At 46.4% G+C, this 23,448-nt stretch overlaps 1 protein-coding gene across 8 annotated transcripts in view; it reads left to right on the top strand.

Moving 5' to 3' along the window:
• Positions 1–12,941, top strand: part of SETD1A (SET domain containing 1A, histone lysine methyltransferase) — a 31,707-nt gene extending 18,766 nt beyond the window's left edge. For all 8 annotated transcript variants that reach the window (XM_080978882.1, XM_080978881.1, XM_080978880.1 and 5 more), the window contains exons 15-20: positions 396–1,886; positions 3,515–3,684; positions 5,223–5,333; positions 6,133–6,252; positions 7,458–7,595; positions 8,122–12,941. In XM_080978882.1, coding sequence (XP_080835008.1) covers positions 396–1,886; positions 3,515–3,684; positions 5,223–5,333; positions 6,133–6,252; positions 7,458–7,595; positions 8,122–8,295 — 2,204 coding nt within the window. In that variant the 3' untranslated portion in view covers positions 8,296–12,941. The remainder of the gene's footprint in view (positions 1–395; positions 1,887–3,514; positions 3,685–5,222; positions 5,334–6,132; positions 6,253–7,457; positions 7,596–8,121) is intronic.
• The last annotated feature ends 10,507 nt before the right edge of the window (positions 12,942–23,448 follow it).

The following is a 23,448-nucleotide window of genomic DNA, read 5'->3' as shown; positions in this document are numbered from 1 at the left end:
ATTGACAACGTCACAATCCACTCTGTTGATCAGAAGCAAGCCTTGGTTTTCCCTTTGGTCCTCCTTAATCAATTGCCAAATCATGCCATTTCCCCCTTTACAATATTACAGAAATTTGGCCCTTCCTCTCTCTCCTCAGTCAAAACTCTAGTCCACCTTCTGCTTATCTCACAACACAACTGCTATAATTTTCTCTTTGGTTTTCCATCGATTCACTGGTTTTCTCGCATCTATCTCTCTTGCTAACATTATTCACCTCTCCCACTGTTTCCACCTTATTTAAATTATACCACTGCTTGCTTGTTGGCTTTCTTTCCTGCACAGTCTCCTTGTTCTCACCTTAAAAATTGGTGACCCCACACTCACCAGTGCACAATTTTATCTCCCTCATGCAGGCCATGTGGCAGAAGGGAAGCCTGCTCCTCTGAAGGATGGCATCCTGGCCCCGCATTTAGAGGAGAAGGATGTTGGGACGGCTCCAGAAGAGCGACCCAGGCCGGAAGAGCGACCTTCCTCACCTATCCCACTCCTGCCACCACCCAAGAAGCGCCGGAAAACAGTCTCCTTCTCAGCTCCTGGTGAGGATGACGAGATCAAGGCGGCATTTGAGAAGCCACTGGAACCGGCTCCTTCAACGCTTTTGCCTCCGCCACCTCCTCCTCTTCCCCCACCACCTCCGCCGCCTGTCCCCACAGAGGTAGCACAGGCCCCCATAGTGCCTGTAGAACCCATGTTACCATCCCAAGTGCCCTTAACCCTGGAAGCCCCAGCTCCAGTTGCCTCTCCCCTGCCTCCTGTAGCGCCCCCTGCCAAGGCAGCAGCCCCTGCCAGCCGCAAGAGGGAGCCCCCCAAAGCCAACCAAAGAACAATCAGCAACCTGCCGGCTGACCACGCTTCCCTGGTGAAGTGTTGGACGGATGAGCTGCTTCCGGCCGGCCGGTCCCGGAGCCGCTCTCGCTCTCGGAGCTCAGAGCTCCCACGGGTGCCCCAGCCCCCTGGAGAGGACAGGCTGCACCTGCGCGAGCGGATGGGCGCTTCCTCGCTGCTGGAGCTGGCGAATCAACCCAACCTGGCTGTGCTGGCAGACGTGGCGCTGAAGAAGGCCGGTGCAGGCAGTGAAGACTCTGAGGAGACGGAGACCTCCGACGAGGCCGAGGAGCCCAAGGCCGTGCCACCGGTCCCCGCACTGCCCCCGGAAGTAAGCAGCATTCTGATGGAGCATAACTACGCCATGGCTGTCCGCGCAGCACCTGCCTCCCGCAAAGCCGACGAGGCGGTGTTGTCTGGCGCTGCCGACCTGCCGCGCGTGGATTTGTACAGCGAGCACGTTGGCGAGGTCCTGGAGGCCCCTGAGGAGGTTGTGGCTGATGCCAGTGAGGTCAAAGCTGAGCCTGACGTGGGTGACCTGGTTTCGCTGCCCCCGCCTCCACCAGCCGAGAAGCCCAAGGCAGCTGTCCCACAGCAGCAGCAGCAGCAACAACAACAACAACAACCACCTCAGGCCAAGAAGCAGCCCCAGTGGCTCAAGGAAGAGGCCCTAAAGGACCTGGGGAACTTGAACTTTGGGCCTGAGGACCTGTTCCTTTCAGAGAGTGAGGAGGATGAGGAAAAGGAGGAGGAGAGTGCTGACAGCAGCGACGAAGGGGAGATCCGCAGGCGCTCCCTGCGCTCCCACTCGCACAAGCATGCCCCTGCTCAGCCGCCTCCACTGCCCCTGGCCTTTGAGACACGCAGTGAGTTTGAGCAGATGACAATCTTGTATGACATCTGGAACTCAGGGCTAGACCTGGAGGACATGAAGTACTTGCGGCTGACGTACGAGCGCCTGCTGCACGAGGACAACAGCACGGACTGGCTGAACGATACCCACTGGGTCCACCACACCAATATCCTTCCTGTCAGGCAATTCCGGAGGGTTGGGGGCTGGGTATCTTTGCTGCGAATGCATCTTGGGGTTATACCATTTTGACTAGCAGGGCTTCCTCCACTGATATCTGGGAATTGTAGTTTGGTGAGGCCTGCTGCTACTGAGAATTCTGTTTTAAGATCTGTAGCTGCCCTCCCCTATAGTGCTGCAATTCCCTGGGAAGAGAAACTGACTGCTCAACCAGTTTATAGTGTTGAGTATACCTTTGGGCTTTCCACTGTCACTGTTGGGGTTTTGTTGGTAGAATATGAAGAGTTCATAAAATATTAAGGATAGCATGTTGATAGGCTTTGTTAGTTCTGCAGTTGTTGGGTTTTTTAAAAAAAAAATATCCAGATCCAGCTACGGCGAAAGCCAGACGTGTGTGTGAACCATTGTCCTCATTATTGGACTTAACACTGTACAAATGAATAGGTATTCTGCCAAGTACAGGTGCCTCTTGTTTAACAAGGCCAGCAGAGGCATTGGGGGCAGCAGGGTTAGGTTAAAAAGGTAAAGGTACCCCTGCCCGTACGGGCCAGTCGTGACCGACTCTGGGGTTGCGCGCCCATCTCGCTTAAGAGGCCGGGGGCCAGCGCTGTCCGAAGACACTTCCGGGTCACGTGGCCAGCGTGACGAAGCTGCTCTGGCGAGCCTGCACCAGCGCAGCACACGGAAACGCCGTTTACCTTCCCGCTATAAAGCGGTACCTATTTATCTACTTGCACTTAAGGGTGCTTTCGAACTGCTAGGTGGGCAGGAGCTGGGACCGAACGACGGGAGCTCACCCCGCCGCGGGGATTCGAACCACCAACCATGCGATCGCAAGTCCTAGGCACTGAGGTTTTACAGCGCCACCCGCGTCCCTAGGGTTAGGTTGCAGCTGTTGAAATTCCCAGCATTTAGCAGTTGTCTTGTGAACATTTCCCAGTTCTGCAGTAGTTGGCAGGTTGTGCCATCATCACCATTATTGTGTTCCATGCTAAAGATTCAGAAAGGTGAGTGGTGAAAATGAAGTTCAGTTTTTTGGGGTTTTTTTTTTTTTAAGCAAAACCTGTAATCTTTAGAAATGCAAAGTCACAAAAGAGGGAACGGCATGAGAGTCTGTTTTACAATATGGTTACTTTTGTGGGTTTGGGGGCAGTTGTTGTTATAACAAGGTAAGAAATTGGGAAGCTTTAGTTGGTTGCATCCAAAGAAGTCATTGTGCGAGGGGAAGGATTTCCACCGGTGCAATGGAATTTCCCTTCCCTCTCCTCCCCTTCCATCCCCCAAATATGCTCTGGGGGGTTCCCTATACCCTCAGGAGCAGATGGAGAGAGAGAGAAGGGAAGGTCCATTGCATGAATGGAAGCCATTACACTCACCCAGTAATTTCCTGAATTCAACTCCATGCCTCTTCCTTGCCCCCCCCCCCGTCATTTCTTCCAGGAGGCATGAGGTTTAATTCTGCTAATGGAAGAGATGCATGTATGGCAACCTTTTCACCAAGGCTTCTGAAGAGGGGAAGTTGCTTGCTTGGCCCAAACACAAGAGGCAGAAAGAGGCCTATGTCCCATTTCCTTGCTCCATGCTTTCCTTTTTCTCCTTAACTCTCCCCGCCTCCACTCACAAACATTGCGAACCCCAAGCGGAAGCGGAAGTCGTCAGACCTGCGGGAGCACCAGACAGGCTGTGCCCGCAGCGAGGGCTATTACCATATCAGCAAGAAAGAGAAGGACAAGTACCTCGACGTCTGCCCGGCCACCGTGCAGCAGCTTGATGCTGCTGACGTGCAGGTTAGACCCCTCTTTATGCTCCCTGTGCGGTTATGCGGTGACCCTAGAGTAAGGGCTGTTATTGAATGAGGGCAGGGATGAAGAATATGTGCAGACATACATTTTAGAAATTGTGGGACCAGGCTTACTCCATATCAAGAACAAATCAAATACTACCAGAGGTGTGGGGGCCTTTGATCCTCCATATATTGCTTGAACATCAACGCCCATCATCATTGGCCATGCTTGCTGAAGCCCATGGGAGTTGAAGTTCAGCAACACCTGGACAGCCAAAGGTTTCCCACACCTGCTCTACAGCAAGGTGACCCTAATCACCTTGAGGTGAGAGGAGCCAAATTCTGTCATCTGTACATGCAAAGATCTGGAACAAGACCCCAAAGCACCATCTCGCTGCAGTTGTTCTTCAGCACCTCCTCCAGCTTTGTAAACGACACCCATGTTACCTGCAAGTTATTTAAGCATATATTTGCAGCTGTAAGGGCTAAAACAGAGGTCAGCAAACTTTTTCAGCAGGGGGCCGGTCCACTGTCGTTCAGACCTTGTGGGGGGCCGGACTATATTGGGGGGGAATGAATGAATTCCTGTGCCCCACAAATAACCCAGAGATGCATTTTAAATAAAAGGACATATTCTTCTACTCATGTAAAAACACGCTGATTCCCAGACTGTCTGCGGGCTGGATTTAGAAGGCAATTGGGCCGGATCCGGCCCACTGACCTTAGGTTGCCTACCCCTGAGCTAAAACAATCAAATGATTTTCAGGAAGCAGAAAAACGACACAAAACACCCCACTTCTGTAGAATTGCAGGGCATACCCACATACCCTGTAAATAACATGGATGATGCTCTCATCTTCACGCCAAATTTTGTGCAGTACTTTAAGAGGCTTTTGATTGTGCCTTCTTTAGTTCCACATAAGCATCAGTCCGCAATAAGCATGTACCTTATATATCGGCAGTTTTGTGTGCAGGTCCAAACTGACTTGGGAGCAACCAAATGTTTGCAGGCAGGTCAGCCTAACGGCCCCCGCCCCCTGGCCAGTCCTCTTCTCTCACTGGGTCTGAGAGAACTGGGAGTGGAAAAGGAAGAGATTTGTTGCCTGTGCAGTTTGAAGGGCCCCACAGTAATTGGGAGAAGCAGGGGCTGACTAAGAATCTAAAGGAGGTGCTTGTGCATGTATAAGAACATGGGGTGCTGCTTTCTATTGAGTCAGACCCTTGATCTGTCTAGCTCCTGTGAGCACTTTGGAATACTGACAACATAAAATGCAAAAAGGAGGGGGAGTCTTCTCATTTTGAAAGTACGTTGTTTGATAGTAGTGGGAAGTTACAGTACCATTCTTACTGCTTCCTAAGCATTCTGACCACCCTCACTGAAGCTGGGTAAATGTGCAGCTGGGATAGTGAGCTGCTTTTAAAGGGCGTCCCTTTCCAAATGTGTGACTCCGCAGTGATCCTCGGTGGTGTGTTCCCCTCCCACTGTGAGCGGAAGGATTTTGTTTTCATTCATTTTCAACCAGTTCTCCCCTCCTCCTTCAGGGCACCAACCGCATCCTGTCCGAACGGCGATCTGAGCAAAGGCGCCTGCTCAGCGCCATTGGCTCCTCCGCCATCTTGGATAGCGACCTTCTGAAACTAAACCAGTTGAAGGTACCCAATATGTCTTGTTAAGCAAGTTGAAAGAGTGGAGCAAGCAGGAGATGCGCCCTTGGCTGGGGGGATTAGGAGTGTGATCCGAGTATATCCTTTGGAAGGCAGAGGACAATGGACTTGGCCTGGCATGCATTTCAGATGCTGAGGCTTCCCAGAATTGGGCATGGAGGGCTTCTCAGTAGGGGGTGGCTTTCCTCACAGAGCCAGTCTTGATCCCCGTGATGCATTAAAGCACATTGCACTTTAGGAAGCAAGGAAGCTTTTGGACAAAGATTCTGTCTGCGGTTCGCCGAAAGCAATTGTTTTGGCTTGAAAAGTATCTGTAAGCTCAGATTTAATTGTTTGAGGGACTCCAGATAATGCAGTTGGCACAAGATCTTATCTGCTGTAGCTGAGCCTTTGCAGAATTTGGCATTGTGGGGGGCTATGAGTGTGTTAGGAGTGTGAGGGAAAATGACTGGGGTTAATGGGAGCATAGAAACCATATATTTTGAGCCATGGCAACCTATCCACTTATAGTGTGGTTTTAGGTGACTCTTTGTCGGTGGTGAAGCATGTGTGCATTGAGCAGAAATCATCAGGCAACCTTTTTCTAGAAAGCTGAGGGCTAAATAATCTTGGAGGTTTTTTTTAACAAAGAAATGTCTGGAATCCAGATGGTATGCTGTGAGTTTTGCACAAACATGCACACTCAGCCTGGCCCTCGGCTCCCATCTGTCCCAGACAGCACATAAGTATCCCACTGCTTCTCCCATGCGCATTATTCCTCTCCTCACCGTCCTCCTCTTCCCTTTAGTTCCGCAAGAAGAAGCTACGCTTTGGTCGGAGTCGAATTCATGAATGGGGCCTCTTTGCCATGGAGCCAATCGCTGCTGATGAAATGGTCATTGAGTACGTGGGTCAAAATATCCGGCAGGTGAGCAGTAGTGGAGGAGACGAGGTCTAGGAAGGAATTCATGTTTCTGCTGCCTTGATGTCTTGTGCGAGCCTGTCTTTATAACATGAGAGCACCAGCCTTGGTCCACAGCCTTGGTCATATTGTTTTATCTTGTGTTTAAAACAATTGTTTCGGAAAGCTAAACATCATAAGGTGGCTGGATCACTCCCATCCCTCACAGAAGCATTCTGGCTTTGTGTGGCTGGTATTTAAAGGTGGTGGTGCCATAGTTAACAGGGTGGCTGCAGATATCTCTCTACATGTTTTTTGTACCTCTGATTTTGTTGCATTAGGAGAGCTTTGTCCAGGATTTCACCACTACTTTGGTTTTTGAAAGATGACCCCTTCCCTAAACCTGTTCTTGTCCCTGAATTTCCTTGTATTATCTGTTTTTTTATATATATTAAAAAAAACAATAACAAAGGCTTGTGGGAAGGGGACTGTGACCAGTGGGCTAGTGCAATGGGGAAGTAGTGGAGGAAAGTACCAAAAGAAATAAGCTTGGGCTCTGTGAGGTTCTTTACTGAACTGCATTTCCTCATCAGAGGCCATGAAATGTATATGCATGCATATGCAACTAATTGACACCAGAGGGTGCTCTGGAGACTGCACAGAGCAGGGCTGCCTTTTCATTACTGCCTTGGGAGGACCTGTTTGCTTTCTGAATGATAGTTCAGATTGTTCCAACCTTTTTTGCAGCGACACCCAAGGAATTTCCTTCCCATATGATAGCCACGCTTCTGAGAAGCACTGCACTGACAGCTGTCAATTTGCACTTTGGCACTAGGATAGTTCCTTAACTGTTTTCAGAGGGCTGCAGCAAAAAGGAGTCTTGATGGCACCGTTAAGACTAACTTTATTATGGCACAAGCTTTTATGGACAAGCGCTCACCTCATGCACCTGATGAAGTGGGCACTAGCCCACAAAAGTGAATTACACCATTTTTTATTAAGCTTAGTTTAAGGTGCCTCAAGACTCTGCAGTTCTTTCTCTGTTACCCAGCAGATGCTGGCACATTCCACTTCCTGGATCAGAGGTGGGGGAACCTTTTTGGCCCAGCAGGCAAGCTTGGTCATCTCTCTCTATGACCAATTTTGACAGGCATTTTGATGGACAAAGCAGCCTTGCTTCTGGTTACATGGTCTGCTCTTGAGTGTCCTGACTCACTCCTTCTCCTTCTCAGGTGGTGGCTGACATGCGCGAGAAGCGGTATGCGCAGGAGGGCATCGGGAGCAGCTACCTTTTCCGCGTGGACCACGACACAATAATCGACGCCACCAAATGTGGCAACCTAGCCCGCTTCATCAACCACTGCTGCACGGTGAGCTATGTGGACGTTGTAAAGGAAGTTCTCATTAAATGCATTTATTCATGCAATGTTTTTAATGAACCTACCACTTTACAGAGTTACATGAGCAGGGAAAAACTCCAGTTTATTTTATCTGCATTATTCTCATTTTGAGGTAGACTAAGCTGCCCCTAATGTGCCTGCTTCCATGAAAAAGTCAATAAATCCTGGCTGGGGCACCGGGAGCAGCTCTGAATTATAGAAAGAAGCCCCGGGCTGCTGGTTCAGAGAGTGGGGAAGAGACTTCCTGGGCCTCACATGGTTCACCCTTGTTGCTGGCACTTCTTTAGCTTCACATGCAGTGGTTCTGGTATGCTATTGTATTCCACACACCTTGGGAATCACAAATGGAACCTTTTTTGTGCTTGGGGGGGGGCGTGCTCCTGGCTTCCAAATGAGTAACATAGTGAGCTAGTGAGGTAGTGGTGCTGCCATTGGCATAGAGCTGATGTATTAACATCCTGTCTGGTTCACTTTTGTCCATCTTTCCCTCTCTTAGCCCAACTGCTATGCCAAAGTCATCACCATAGAATCCCAGAAGAAGATTGTCATCTATTCCAAGCAACCCATCAGCATCAACGAGGAGATCACTTACGACTACAAGTTCCCGATTGAGGAGAACAAGATTCCTTGCCTGTGTGGCACAGAGAACTGCCGGGGCACCCTGAACTGAGACATAACCCTGGCGTTCGTATTTATTTTGTTTCCCCAGCCCTAATCTCGCCTCTTACCTGTAGCTCAGCTCTTCTCCCCACAGAGTTGTGGGAAAACTCTCAGTCGCCTTAAGACCCATCCATGTACCTTTTAAAGTTCCCAGCCAATGAGAAAGCACTTCCCTCGCCTCAGGTTCGAATCAACAAGAAGTTCCTTTTTCTTCCACCAGCCAGGCTGGTGATAGTTTCTTTTCAGGTGTTGCTGTCATTTTTGCTCCAACCTCCAACACCAATTAACAAAACTGACCCTTTGCAGAAGTCAAATATCCTTCCCTTTCCAGCTTAAGACGGCCTGGGTGTTAGTGTGGTTAATTCTGCAATACCCACCGGCTCTGTTGCTAAACTCAGAGAACGGCTTACGATGTTGAGGAAATCAGCAGGGTGGCTGTGGGGTGGAATTTCCCTTCTAGGTATCATCTATTTCAGGTTATGCATGTTCAGCGCACAGCTGTCGATTAGCCGTTGACTTTGAGAATGGCAGGTTGGGATCAGTGCCTCCTGTGAAACCTTTTGAGGCAGTGCAGTGCTTGATGCCCCTGAAGGCACATCTGCTAGAGCTAAGAGCTGCCCAGGCCCTTGAAATTTCAGATTGTGGAGCATTTGTCCTCACATTTCCAAAGGGTTGGGGGGGGGGGGGAGGTTTCCTGGTTTTTTGACAGAGAGGCCTGGAACAACCCCTGCCCCTGGGACTTTGTTCTGGGGTTAAAGATTGCTCCCAAAATCTTTCTGCTAATGGCCAGGATGCACTGGGGGATGGGGGGAAGCATGTCATTGTCCAGCCGCGTCATTTGGCTAGATTTGTCACCATGGGCAAAAACTTGAACCTTCCTGCTTCCATGTCTATCTCCTCATAGAATTATCATCCCGTTGATTCTTCCTCCTTCCAAGCTCTTGAGGCCAGAAAAATAGAGGTCCTGAAAACCAGTTAAGATTGTGTCATTCATATTGCAATCTCCCTGTTCTGACTTTTTTTTATTCTGTAATGTGTAGTAAAGGGGGGGGGGGGGACAGGGACTAGCCGTAATAATGAAGGGGAGTTGAGTTTCTTTCCTTGTTACAGTTATGGCTTCAACTGATGCTGACTTACAGCGTAAGCTAAGACTTTCCCACATCCCAGCCACCCCTAATAATTTTTCTTTAGGAGAAGAAAGTTGTGTATATATCTATTCCAGATGGATTGGCTGTTTCTTGTAGAAACACATGCGTTTATTAGTATGTAAATATTTTATTTTGTTTTCCTCTTCATACTAAAACGAAAACTGTAAATAATGTTGCAATGTATTTCCTTCTCCTGTTTTTTTATCCTTGCTTGCCCTGTGCCACCCTTTTCCTTTGATGCCAAGTAGGTTTTATTTCTTTTTTCCCCCTTTTCCCTCTTGGATTTTTTTGGGGTGGGAGGGGAGCATATAACTTTCTGGCAGGGGGTCAAAGAGTGTATTTCTTTATTTCTTTTAAACGGGAGTCAGTTTTGAAAGTGAAAGATTTTAAAAGTAGGCATTTGGAAATATTTTAGCAGGTTTGTTTGTTTGTTTCATTTTAAAGTTCTGTCTTCATTCTGCTTGTCCCAATGTTTGGATTTTGAATAGCTAGGTGTTCGGGAACATACCTTGGGAACATACCTTCTCCCTGGTTAGCATGTGTTTCCTGCAGTGCACTGTCCAGAGCTATGAGGAATTGGCTGCTTTCAATTTTCCCCATCCAGAATGCCCTTTATGCTCTAGGGAAACCACAGGTGACACCTGAAAATGTTTCCATCTATATTTTAATAGTGGAGAGGGGCAAGGGGCTTGCTTTCAAGGGAGGATCAGCATGCAGGCTGGTAGCTCTTTTCTTTCTGCTGCCCTCTGCTGTTTCCCGAATCTTCCCCATCCCAAGACAGCTATTGAGAGAATCCATTTACTTCTCAGTTTCCACCCAGTTGGCATATATTGTGTGGGATAAATGGTTGAACTAGTCCAACAGAATAAAATGCAGCCCTTCTGAGATGTCTCTTATTGACCTCACAAGCCCGTAAATGCTTGGGATGAGTTTTAGACGTGGCCATCTCGATGTGACGTTTCATAGGGCCAAAGAACTCCATATTATGTCAGCAACCATGGTTTGCCAGCCCATCCTTGCTGAATACAGTTAATGTTGGAAGTGGGGGCATTTTCAGCCGGTGAGGCATCAGTGGGAGGGCCTGCTTAATGTTTTGCTGCTGCTTCTCCCCCGCAATCCTTCCCTCCAGCTGTTTTGCCCCCAATCCCCATCTCGCACCCCATCTCTGGGTCCAAGAGTGGAAAGAGAGGCAGGGAAGGCTTAAGAACCTCCCACCCACCTCGTCTCCTGTGAAAAGGCCCCTTCCATACATTTTTATTATTGTTGTTTAGCAAACACACTTTGGAACCCTCGTTGGCTGATGTAGTCTGTAGTTCCATCCCATTTCTTCCAGTATTTTGAAGGCTAATTATGTTCCAGTAAGGGGCACCTTTCTCACTTTGCTCTACATTTAGTAAAACCTTTCCCACTCTGTGCCTCTTTTGTGTATCCTCTTGGGGGCAGGATTAAAATTGCTACTGCTTTCTGCTCCTTTTCTTTTTTTCCACTATGGTGCAGTCATGGCACCTCCCCTAAAAGCCCTGGCCAGTTTTAAGGTACGCTTCCATATCAAAAGAGATGGCAGGTGGCTTCCTCTCCTGCTGTAAAAGGCTCCATTAAGACTTGCCCAATATAAGTTGGGTGTCTTGTTTGTTTGTGGGACAAGGAGCAGAATACTTGCAGCAGGTTTGCTGAACTCGATTACATAATTTTGTTGCGCATCTTACACAGTTTAATTCTTGTCAGAAGCTTAAATTATTTTTTCCTCTCACTACTATAGTGTTTTGAAACCAAAGAGACAGGAAGTTGTGGAAACCCTATGTTAGCAACCATTGTTTTGAAGTGAAAAGGGGCTGAATCATCTCAAGTAGCTGCCTGTTTTGTCAGCAACCACTGTCTTGAACTCCCTCCCCACCCCCAGGTGATCTCAGTCTTGAACATCCATAATTCCATTGACTTTCTAAATAAACTCTACACACATTTTCTACTTACAAATTTAATTGAGGGGGTGGGTGGGGAGGAAGGAAGTTGTTTCAGGCATATTCAATGAGAAACAGGGCCAACCATCTACACCTCCAACAGTCGGTCATTCTCTCTTTCCGTTCTGACTAAAATCTTCAGGTGCATCTTCACCTGCACGGAAGACAGATGTATTTTAGGTAATTAAATAGTGAAAACAGCTGCAGTAATAAACGGACCCTTTTATGCCCTCCCTTCTACTTCTCTCAAGTCCCTGTCTAAGCCCCGTAAATATTGACCTGTCTTTAGTGTGCTCTCCCAACTTGAATCTCTGCGGTATTTAAAATTTTGAAATAGCTTTCTCCCCAACCCTACATCTTCTTGGCTTTTTCGAAATTATTCGTTGCTGCAGTGTTGTTTGTCTGTTTGTAAGCTTCGCTCTCACCCAGCCCCAGTCAAGTCAGAAGGATGTGACTGAAGTCTCATTACGCATCTTCTCTGCATTTCCATTTTTTAAAAAACAAAACAACAAGCAGCCTGCTGGATTTGAGCTTTTAAAAGGCCCTCACTCTCCAGGCTGCTGTTTCAACAGCTCCAGCCCCTTAAAATCCATCTCATCTTAAAGGTTCAGAAACTACATCCTTCCAAGTCTCCCTGACAAGTTTAAACCAGCAGCCACCTCTTAACTGTAATAAACTACAGGCCAAACTTTTTCATCCTAGCTATCCTAGCTATCCACGGATTCTGATTTCAACTGGAAATTCTGGTAAGAGGAAGCTTGCTTCTATTCACAGTTGCGATATTAATTCCAAATAAATGTGCCTTTGAGCCCAATACACTGCTGGGGAGGAGGAGGGTGGAGCTGAAACCACATAATGTCTCTGAATTATGTTTGGTGGCAGGTTTTTGGAAAAGCCGACTGTATTTCAGCAGGTTGGCATGACAAATCAAGCTTCTGTTTTTACTGGGTGTAAATCTTTTTTGCTGAAGTCAAGTCACAAATGCTGTGTTTAGAGGCGCTGCATCATCTCAGTCCCCAAATATTTCAGAGGGAGGTTTTGGCTGGTTTGGGGAGTGTGACTCTCCTTGTTTGGGATTTTTCGGCATGAATCACTTTACCACTGAGATACACAAGCAGAGGATTAGAGCTTTCATTTGGCTCCAGTGGAAGGGAGAATACCCGGGATGAGGGTTTGGTGGGCTTCCCACCAGCATTTCACCTCCTTTAGCAAAGTTCCATTTATTAGATTTTGCCATATATTTTATGCAGGAACGGTTTCTGGTCTTACGAAACCCCTGCTATTTATTTGCATACACCAGTGTGCCTTTTCCAAGCTGCAGATAGAAATCCATTATTTGCTCATTGCTTGTAGTTGCTTCCTCCAGCTCGTTTTGTGGGTTGACAAATTAACCATCAAACCCTTTAGTTTTGGCATGAGTTCTCCTCTCCCCAGGTCTTAAATATGCTTTTTAAAAAATTATTTGCGGGGGTGGGTGGGAATTTTTGCTTCCTTCTTCATCTTGAAATCCAGAAGTGTTGGTTGTTCCTCAGTGGTTCCCCCCTCCCCCCGCCCCCCAAGAAAGGCTATAAAGAAGGGGAAACCTAAATTTTCTGCGCGATGATCTCTGGAACTTTTATCCTGTTTCTAACTTCGTTTATGTTACTCGTCAGACAGAACAGATAAGATTCTTTTTTTATATAAAATAATAATAATAATAATTCCCCCCAACCAAACCTGTGCAAATTGTTCCAGATGCTTTAATGAATACCACAAGGTTCTTTCATCTTTCAGAGCTGACTCTTAATTTTCCAGCTTCTTCGAGCTGAATGGTTCTGGAACTATGTAGCCACCCACCCATCCGCCTCTTTCTCTTATGTGCATTCCCCCCCCCCCCCGCTGTGTACATATATGTAATATATATATATATAATAGATATCCAAAAAGATATATATCTTTACCAGGGAGGGTTAAGCTTTTTTTAACCTTCTCTAGCAGCAGTGGCAGCTTGCTGGGAGTTTTGTGTGTAATCAAAGAGGGTGGGCATGTGCACAGATGGATTGATGGATGGGTCTCATTCATTCATTCTCTCTTTCTTTTTCTCTCTCTCCCTCTCCCTCTCCCTTCCCTGGCTGCCCAGTGGATGGGTCTCTTTAAACGTACATCCCCACTCCTCCGTCTGTCTATATAAATATTATATATATAGATATATATATATATAAATATATTTTCATTTGATCTTATCGGCTTCCTACTTGTAAATATGTTAATAATTTGTGGATTCATTACTTGGTGCCAGATAGCACATTTTTATAAAAGTCATTAAACTTTTATTGTACAAAAACAAAACAAAACCTCGGAGCACGGTTCTTGTTGTCATTTCTAGGCTTGGGGCTGAGCGCGCACCACACCAGAACAAGCCTGAGTTTTTACGTCGCGCAAACCTTGCCTGCCTGCCCTTAAGTCACGCATGCGAGGTTAGTGTAGCTGTCAGTGCAGCCCCTGCCAACCAAGATGCGCTGTCTGGGACGAACAGAAGTTGTCATCCAAAACGCTTGGAGGGCGCCAGGTTGGCAAGACCTGGGCTAAAGTGCTGGGCTGTGGGCAAGGAAGGAGGTTGGGGTTCAGGTTCCCACTCAGCCATGAAACATTTCCTTAGGCTAATTTCAACACAGACTTGCCAGCCCACCTGATAGGAGGAAGGTGACTACATATGCCTTTCTGAGGTGCTCGGAGAAAGACTGAGATAGGAATGTCATAAGATCATTCAGGGCTTTTCAAATTGAAAATGGTTTTTTTTTGGGGGGAGGGTGGCAAACTCGCACACCAGGTTTGTAAACAGTTATATTTCTGCTTGCATCAAATCCAAATTGCCTTCATGCAGTTCAGCTAGGAAGCGTTAGAGGGGTTGGTTGCCTACTTGTTCTTTGCCACCACCAGTTTGTGCACACCCAGGACCTAGTGAAAATATTGTGAATACTAACTCGTGCTTCATTATTTGTAAGTCTGCCCTGCTCTCATCCATCAGAGGCTGTGGGTCTGCATCCAGAGTTCATTTCCCAAATAAATATCAATTCCACTTGAACACCAGTTAACCTGTTCCTTCGCAATTAAGACCACTGACATTTGAAAAACTAAAATTTGTTTGTATGCAGTTCAGGCAAGTTATCCATCCATAACCAATTACCTTGCAAATTTCATGAATCAAAGTGTTTGATATGCACATATTTGCTTAACAGCACAATTCTAATTTCAAGGAATTGGATCGTTTTGGCCAAAAAGAAGATCATCAGAAATGAGTGTAAAAGTAAAGGTGGTAGCCAAGTAAGTTCTCAGAACAGACACGATGAAATTAATAGAACTAAGGATATACTTCCATTTCAATGCGTAACCTGAGAGTATGACTAAAGAAGATTTCCAACCCTAAGGACGTTTCAGGCAGTTTCGATAACAGCCATTTCAAATGACTACATTGGTGCCAACAATGGCACTTTTATCTGACCCTTCAACACACATGGGTTTTCCTCAACAACCAAACTTGGGGTGGTGAACACTGGTGGACTTTTCATTTTACATGAGAGTGCCGTGTTGTGATGTTAATTGGAAGCCAGGAGGGCACGTAGATTTAAGCTGTGAGTTCCTGTGGCTGACCAGCATCTACTTCATTGGGAGCCAGGGATTTGGCAACCATCAAGGCAACCTTCGACCACTCTCCATCCTGCCTCCCCCTTTCTGCCCCTGACTCATTGTGCTTTAAGTATATTGATATACAGTGGTACCTCGGGTTACATAGGCTTCAGGTTACATACGCTTCAGGTTACAGACTCTGCTAACCTAGAAATATTACCTTGGTTTAAGAACTCTTTCAGGATGAGAACAGAAATCGTGCTCCGGCGGTGTGGCAGCAGCAGGAGGCCCCATTAGCTAAAGTGGTGCTTCAGGTTAAAAACAGTTTCAGGTTAAGAACAGACCTCTGGAACGAATTAAGTACTTAACCCGAGGTACCACTGTATTTACAGTATTTATATACCGCTTTCCAGCCGGACCTCACAAAGCGGTTTACATATTACAATAAGCACATTTTTTAAAGGGGCGGGGAGTGGGTTACAATAAAATGGAAAGGTTAACTTAGGCAAAGACGTTACTGCTGCTGCTCTGTTCCCCTCAAGGCAAAATGGTCCGTCAGACACTCCTGTGGCGGCAGTTGGTGGAATGAACAGCTACTCTGGGAGCAGGAAGGTGGCAATTCCCCAAGTTTCTTCTCCACTCCCATAAATTTTGCCCAACTGCCCAGAGACTGTTGGTGTCATGCGGCAGCTAAGAGACTGAGCCTCCCCCGTACCAAACTTGCTGTGTCATGAATTTGGTAGGTGGCCTTGGGCAAGGCATGTTCTCTCCCATCCCATCGACGAAATGGGGATATTTAATGATACCGGATGGGGACACAGGCATCTACTGCACCAAAAAAATGGCCCCACTTCAAAGCACAGTTAGTGGCGTTCCTTTGCTTCCTTGCCAGATTTCCCTTGGCAGAAACTCCCATGACTTTGGAAAGCAGAACTAGTTTTCCTCAGTGTTGGCAATTGCACCTTCTCACTGCAGTATCACCTCGCATCTCAAAGCCTTTCCCTTCATATGAACTGGGTGAGGGCAAAGTGTAATTAAAGATCTGGGTTTAGATGGAGAGATGACAATCCAAACTCCATCCTAGATGCTGAGGCTTCTAAGGAAGCAATGCTGGATGTGGATGACTGGTGTGAAGAGGTATTCAGTTTCGTCAGTGCAATGACCTGCTTTTGGGTCAGAGCTCCTTCAAATGTATTCCACCCCCTGTGCTTAAAAATGTAAAGGGACCCCCAACCATTAGGTCCAGTCGTGGCCGATTCTGGGGTTGCGGCGCTCATCTCACTTTACTGACCGAGGGAGCCGGCGTACAGCTTCCGGGTCATGTGGCCAGCATGACGAAGCCGACCAAGCAACGTGAGCTCACCCTGTTGTGGGGATTCGAACCGATGACCTTCCGATCAGCAAGTCCTAGGCTCTGTGGTTTAACCCACAGCACCACCCGCATCCCTGCTGTTGGGTCAGAGCTCCTTCAAATGTATTCTACCCCCTGTGGTTAAAGAAGGTGATTTCTGACACCTGCCATTTCTTGTAGCAGTATGGCCTCTTATTATCTTTTCATTTAGAGTTTATGAATGAGTTAGAATATGTTAATAATGTCAGCGCACACCCTAGTACTTTATCTCTAATTCTCTCTTTTCTTGCAACGAGAGAAAGCTTTGCTCGAGCCTGGTTTGGAGCGGCATTCTTGAGCAAATACACACACCGTTCAGGCATGTTGAAGAACAGCACTTGGTTTCTCTCTAAGCAAACGATCACCATCACCTTCCTCTCTAGGAGATGTGTTTAAAGTAGGGCTGTTATACGTCCGGTATTCAACAACTTTTGGGTCCAGATTTTCACTTTTTAAAACTATGGCAGCAAGTGGATGACAGGCGTGTGTGCAACAGGTATGTGTGTATTTTGCTTGTTTATGAAGCCAGACAAATTTAGTCCAGTGGACTTTCCATCCTGACCTAGTGGTATGTAGGCTGGTTTATTTATTTACATCACCTTTAAAATTACAGTGGTACCTCAGGTTACATACGCTTCAGGTTACATATGTTTCAGGTTACAGACTCCGCTAACCCAGAAATAGTGCTTCAGGTTAAGAACTTTGCTTCAGGATGAGAACAGAAATCGTGCTCCGGCAGCGCGGCAGCAGCAGGAGGCCCCATTAGCTAAAGTGGTGCTTCAGGTTAAAAACAGTTTCAGGTTAAGAACAGACCTCTGGAATGAATTAAGTACTTAACCCGAGGTACCACTGTAGTGTTAAATGGCTGCCATTCTTTTATCCCCAACTTAATTCCCCCGTCACTGCCTTTTCCTTTTAACATAATCCTTTCAGTTTCGAATCCTCAGTAAAAGTATATGGGTTCAGGTCCAGCTTTGGGACAGAAGTTGGCCCTTGAGGGAGGGCCCTGGGGCATGCAACTTTGCTTCTTCGTTTGAGCTCTTAGTAGCTTTCAGTGCCGTTGGCCGTGGGATCCTCCCTGGACCATCTCTGTGAGTTTGGGAGTTGGTGGCACTGTGCTCGCAGCACTCCTGCCCACAAGGCCAGGTTCAGCAAATAGGCTTGGGGAGGAGGAAGTGCCTGCTCCCTGGCTCCGCTGTTTAAATATCTCTGTCAAGCCACTGGCAGCGTTCATTAAGAGATTTGGGGCATGGTGTCATTCGTATATTAACAATACCCCAGCTCTTTTCATAACATCTGAATCAGGAGAGACTGTGACTGTTTTAAACCACTGCTCGGATGCAGCGGCAGGCTGAATGAAAGCCTGCAAACCGAGACTGAATCCTGATAAGACAGAGACTGTTGGCAATGCCTGCTATTACACCAACAGCACCTTTCCTGGACAGGGGTAGCTCAGCCATTGTGACCCATGTGTCGAGAACCTCATAGCTGGACTACTGTAACACGCTTTATGTGGGACTTCCCTTGGAAACTGCATCTGATACAGAATGCTGTGGCCAGGTTGTTGAATGGAACATCTGGACATTCAGCCTGTTACTCCTGAGCTGAGAGAACTGAACTTGCTGCCAGTCATCTTCCAGGCCACGTTTAAGGACATCATGTTAACATATACAGTGGTACCTTGGTTTTCAGACGCCTTAGTACTCAAACACCTTGGTTCTCAAACACCGAAAACCCGGAAGTAAGTGTTCCAGTTTTTGAAAGTTTTTTGGAAGCTGAATGTCCGATGCCGCTGTTGACTATTGTTTCCGGGGCACCTGCACCAATCAGAAGCTGCGCCTTGGTTTTCGAACATTTCGGAAGTCAAACGGACTTCCGGAACAGATTAAGTTTGGCGCTTTTGTTTTTGCTATTTTTTTTGCAATTTTGTTTTTGAGGCTTTTTCGGTTAATTTGTTTTTGTGACTGTGTGGAACCCAGTTCAGCTACTAATTGATTGATTGATTGATTGATTGTGTGACTGCAGAAATGGATAAAAGCCCCCCATCCAAACAATGACTGTCATCAGTGCAGGTAAGAATTTTTTTATTTTTTTATTTTTATCATCTACAATATTGTCTTATTTATTTTATAGTATAGTACATTACTGATTTCATTTTATGGATCAATGGTCTTGTTAGATAATAAAATTAATGTTAAATTGCTGTTTTAGGGGTTGTTTTTAAAAGTCTGGAATGGATTAATCCATTTTGCATTACTTTCTATGGGAAAGCGCATCATGGTTTTGGAACTCTTTGGTTTTGGAATGGACTTCCGTAACAGATTAAGTCTAAGAACCAAGGTACCTCTGTAATCCCTAAACAATCAGGTTATTTGAAAGGCTGCCTTCTCCTGTGTAGACCTGTAAGATTATAGATCATCTGGGCGGATTCTATTTGTAGCAGATTCTATATGGAATGCCTTAGGCTGGTGATCTGAAAATGGGCCTTTTCTGCTGCTGCTGCTCCAGTTCCATGAATTGCCCGTCCTTCTGTCATATGCAGGAGCAGCAACCATCAGTTACACCAGACATCTTGCAAAGACTTTATTTTATTTTTTTTGCCCAGGCTTTCCATGACCCCTAATACTGGATGCCTTTTTACATGTTTGCTTTTGATCAAATGTTTTTATGTGGGTATGTCTTGCTGTTTTATTGGCTATAGGTTGTGGTTTTGTTTTTTGTTTTAATGACTTCAGTTGGTACTGTGTCGGTTGCTGTTTTTGTTTTTTACTCTACAGCTGACATATTTTAAAAAATATTCTGTGGTTTGTAAATGCTTTTTAATGAACAGAAATGGGATTTCTGAAACAGAGCTCTCCATCTACAACGCAAACTGATATTCAAAGAAGCAGGAAATCCTTGAAGGAAGAATCGGAGAAGACAGAGAAGAGAGAAAGAGAAGGAAACAGAAATGCCTTTTGAGCCACATACTGTAAATCCTTTGTACAGTACTGCAAATATCAGTGCTGGTCATTGACTGTAGCAGTAAAGTTACAGTTTACTTCCTTGGCAACCTGGATATGTCAGTAGGTTTTATCTTCCCATTCACCTTTCACCTGCCTCCTTTAGAAACCACCGCTGCTCTGCTCAGGCATTCTTAATGCTCCAAATACCAGGAAATTATCATAATTATCAAAACTTTGAAAGAAAAGGCCATTTCGGCACATATTCCTAGAACTAGATTAATACATTTCCCCACCTACCACCCCCATCGTTCTGCCCGGACACTGAAGTTGCAGGGAACCAGGCAGAGGGCCTTCTCGGTAGTGGCGCCCACTCTGTGGAACGCCCTCCCACCAGATGTCAAAGAAATAAACAACTGTCTGACTTTTAGAAGACATCTGAAGGGAGTTTAGGGAAGCTTTTAATATTTGATGAATTATTGTATTTTAATATTTTGCTGGAAGCCACCCAGAGTGGCTGGGGAAACCCAGCCAGATGGGCGGGGTATAAATAATAATAATAAAATTATTATTACTATTATTATTAGTATTATTATTATTACCACCCTTCCCATGATAAAACTGGACTATCTTGTCTCCAACATGCATCAGTAGAATCCTGATGTGGAATATGTTTGGTTAGACCCTAATGCCTTTTATGAATAACTTCCTGCTGCATCTGAAAGCTTAGGCCCAGCTGTGAAGTGTACCGTATCACAATTGTTTCTGAGAGTCTCATTTCACTTCCCATCACATAACAGAAATTTGTTCCGCTCTTGCCTGTAAACGGACTGGTTTTGAAAGAATACCAAGCCCTGTTGGCCCAAAGAGGAAGTGGGATGGAGGCACATTTGCGCCAGAAATGGCAAGCCCTCTTCGAAAGCACCTTCAGCTCTCTGGGAAATCCAGCTGAAGGGGTGCTCTAACCACTGTGTGTGGCCAGGATGACCTTTGGTCTCGCCATTGGAGTTACAATCTTGCCCTTAATCTGATCACTGGCTCAGCTGCAGTCAAAGCAGTGATGATCAGACAGGGTGAGAAAAGGAACTGGCGAACCAGTTATGACACCCAGAGAAGGTGTTTGCATGAAATCTTATCTGTAGCTATCCCTGAGCTTCAAAAAAAATATCCTGGGTAAGATTATGGGAGTTATAGGGAGAAAATGGATTTCACTTTCAGCTGCACAAGCTGCATCAGAGGCAAGAAGTGGCTTCTTTTTGTGGGTGACTCATAAGAATGAGGAAGGCCAAGGCCAGCTGAGTCTTATGTAACAGAACGTTTAGCAAACAAGCCTATAGCACTCAGGTAAAAGAGGTATTTCTCAAAGCCCGAGAACTGGGTTGCTGTTGATTCGCAAGTTAATCATCTCAAAGTCGTGTGGGTGGGCAGGGCTATGGACAGTCAATCTATGGAAATTCAGTGTGCCCTTCATAAGGCTGTCTGATTCGTGTGGCTGGAGCCTCGCTTCGAATTCAAGCCCAGGTTGACACGGTGCCTGAACAGCCAAGGTAGGAGGAAGATCCATAGTGTTAACGGAGGAATCTGAGGGCTCCCTTGCGCAAAAAGACAAAGACACCAACCAGGACAATTTGGAGCAAAACAACAGCCTGTAGGCTTGGCTTTTATTGAAAACTGTCACGACAGGACTCCCACCCACAACAAGATGAAGCAAGATGGAAGTCCCGAACAAAAGAAGACCCCAACTTTTATTAGCTACTAATCCCCCAAGCTACACCCCTAGAACTACATCACAACTACATCATGACTACATCATTGACACATCACAAAAACGAGGGAGGGGTTGTGGAAGTAACCTGAGTATCTTGTCACCTGGCTGGTTCCTCCTTTTCCCCTCCCCATGAGTCATTTCCAGAGGACAAAGGGGAGTTGGCAGTTTCATCCCCCCAGAGGGAAGATCTGTTCATTGTCCTTTGTTCCAGTCCATGTTGAATCCACTCCCATATGCATGTCCGTTGTGTCCTTGATGGTCTTCTGTCTGGGACCATCAAGGTTGTCATGCCAAGTGGGCAGGGCTCCTGAGTACGTGTTGGTACGATTAAGGGATTATGGCCGTCCTGTATCAAACCATCCCCCTTTGATAGTCCTTCCTTCATGGAGCAAAATAAAAGTGGCCTGGTGTAAATCCGATGTACAGTTGATTTACTATGAATTTATAGCAGAAACTTCGCATATGTTGTGTGTGAGTGTGTGTCGTGTTTGTACAAACTGAATGATTGGGGGGGGGTTCCTGCAACAGTGGTAAGGTTCGAAGTCACGCTCTGAGAAACACTGAAGGAAGATTGAATGGTAGAAGAGCAAAATATGCTGAGACTATTGGTTGCACTGCCGTACCTACAATGCTGTCATGAACGCAGGTCAAATCATTGTATGGCACCATTCGCAGGTTCAGTCTGTGACTTCTTCCTGGTTTTGTTTGTGTGTTTTCAACCTTTTGGAGTCCACAGCTCCCTTGACCCATTGCATTCTTTCTGTGGCACCCCTGTGAGGCTCAGGAGCCCAGTTGTGTCACCCCTTGCCCGCAGAGTGGGCAGCCTCGCACCCTTTTTCGAACACCCTCCCTTGTGGAGTGTTCCCTTAGCCTCCTCTCCCCTCTCCCCTTTCCCCTCTCTTTGGGAGTCCTCTGGGCAGCCGCCGCCACTGCAGATGGTCTCTGAGCTGCCCCCCCCCTTGCCCCAAAGAGAGGTATTGGAGCACTTTAATCCAGTTTAATTATGCAAATCCTAAATTTCTGGTGTGAGCTGGAATGCCTCCTCCAAGATACAGACAGTCTGGGGGCATCCCAATTCCACAGGCCTATTTAATTAAAGCATTAAAGCATTAATGATTCACTTGAACCAGGCAGTGGCCTGGAATCTAGGTATTCCTGAGGGATTATTAGATACTGAATTCTGTCTGTCTGTTTGTCTGTCTGTCTCTCTCGCTCACACACACACACACACACACACACACACACACACACACAGACACACCCCTCCTGAAATTATATCTCTATTCAGTTTACATCCCCAGTGTTTCAGGGACAAGTTCTTACTAGCTATGCTCCAAGGCTTTGGCAGGAATCTCTTCCATCCAAAGCACAGGACATGCAGAAATATGGAATTCTGTTTTCTGGTTTGAGGAGTGGAATTCAATTTCCACAGAGTTTAGTTAGAACATTATAAGTGTAGTAACGCAGACTGTGTAGGTAACTCTGGAAGATGGTAGAGGCAAACTTGGTTCTGAGCAGACAGTGGAATTCAGAGTGATTTGGGGGATGATGGAAGGAGACGAAGGCTGGGACTCTGTGAAATTAGATATCTGGAGCAAGGTGCAAGATTCCCAGGTTCCAATTGTATATTATTGCTGTATATTAAGTCTAATTTAGCACATAGAAGGGAGGGGGAAATGGTTTAAGTATGAAGGCTTTGGGGAAGTAATGATGTTCGCTGGCCACTAGGATGCGCACTGCATTAACTTTAATTTCAGCAGGATCAAAAGAGGTGCGGCAATGATTCTTCCTTTTTCTGACTATTTGGGCAGGAAAAGTGGGGAGCACAAATTATTTGAGGAGAAGCTAAATTTGCACTAGCTACAATCCGGGATCAATCGCTTAAGGTCTCGTTCCATATCAGGGATGGCAGGACGCAAATAGCAGCCAGTCAATGCAAGTAGCCTTTGCAGCAGGACTGGACAACTATGTCCTTATGAAATACTGCATTTTTATGCATTTGTTCCCCCCAAAACCAGCTTTGATCTGAATTGAGGAAAACAGTATTGCGTTATCAGCTTGCAATGTATCCAGAGCCTTAGAGAACTGTGTCTTGCCCAAGTCCAGCTGGCCAGTTTGTGGGTGACGTGAGGTCTAACCTCTTAGCTGCTGTTGTCACATTTTCTGTCTAGGGGAAATAAGCAGCCCCACCTCCTGCTGGGAATTGGGAAGTGGGGTCTGTGTCGTGGAATCTGACCCTACCAGAGAGAGACAGATTGTGGCCAAGTTGTCATGCAATGTTGCCTGAGTGTGCTCGCCTATATTCCTAGAAAGAGAAGAGAAAGTGTCTCTGAGCACATCCTCCAGTGTTG

This window comes from Podarcis pityusensis, assembly GCF_964106645.2.
Source record: "Podarcis pityusensis genome assembly, chromosome: 13".
Lineage (NCBI taxonomy): Eukaryota > Metazoa > Chordata > Lepidosauria > Squamata > Lacertidae > Podarcis > Podarcis pityusensis.
This window is presented reverse-complemented; position numbering and strand designations above follow the sequence as displayed.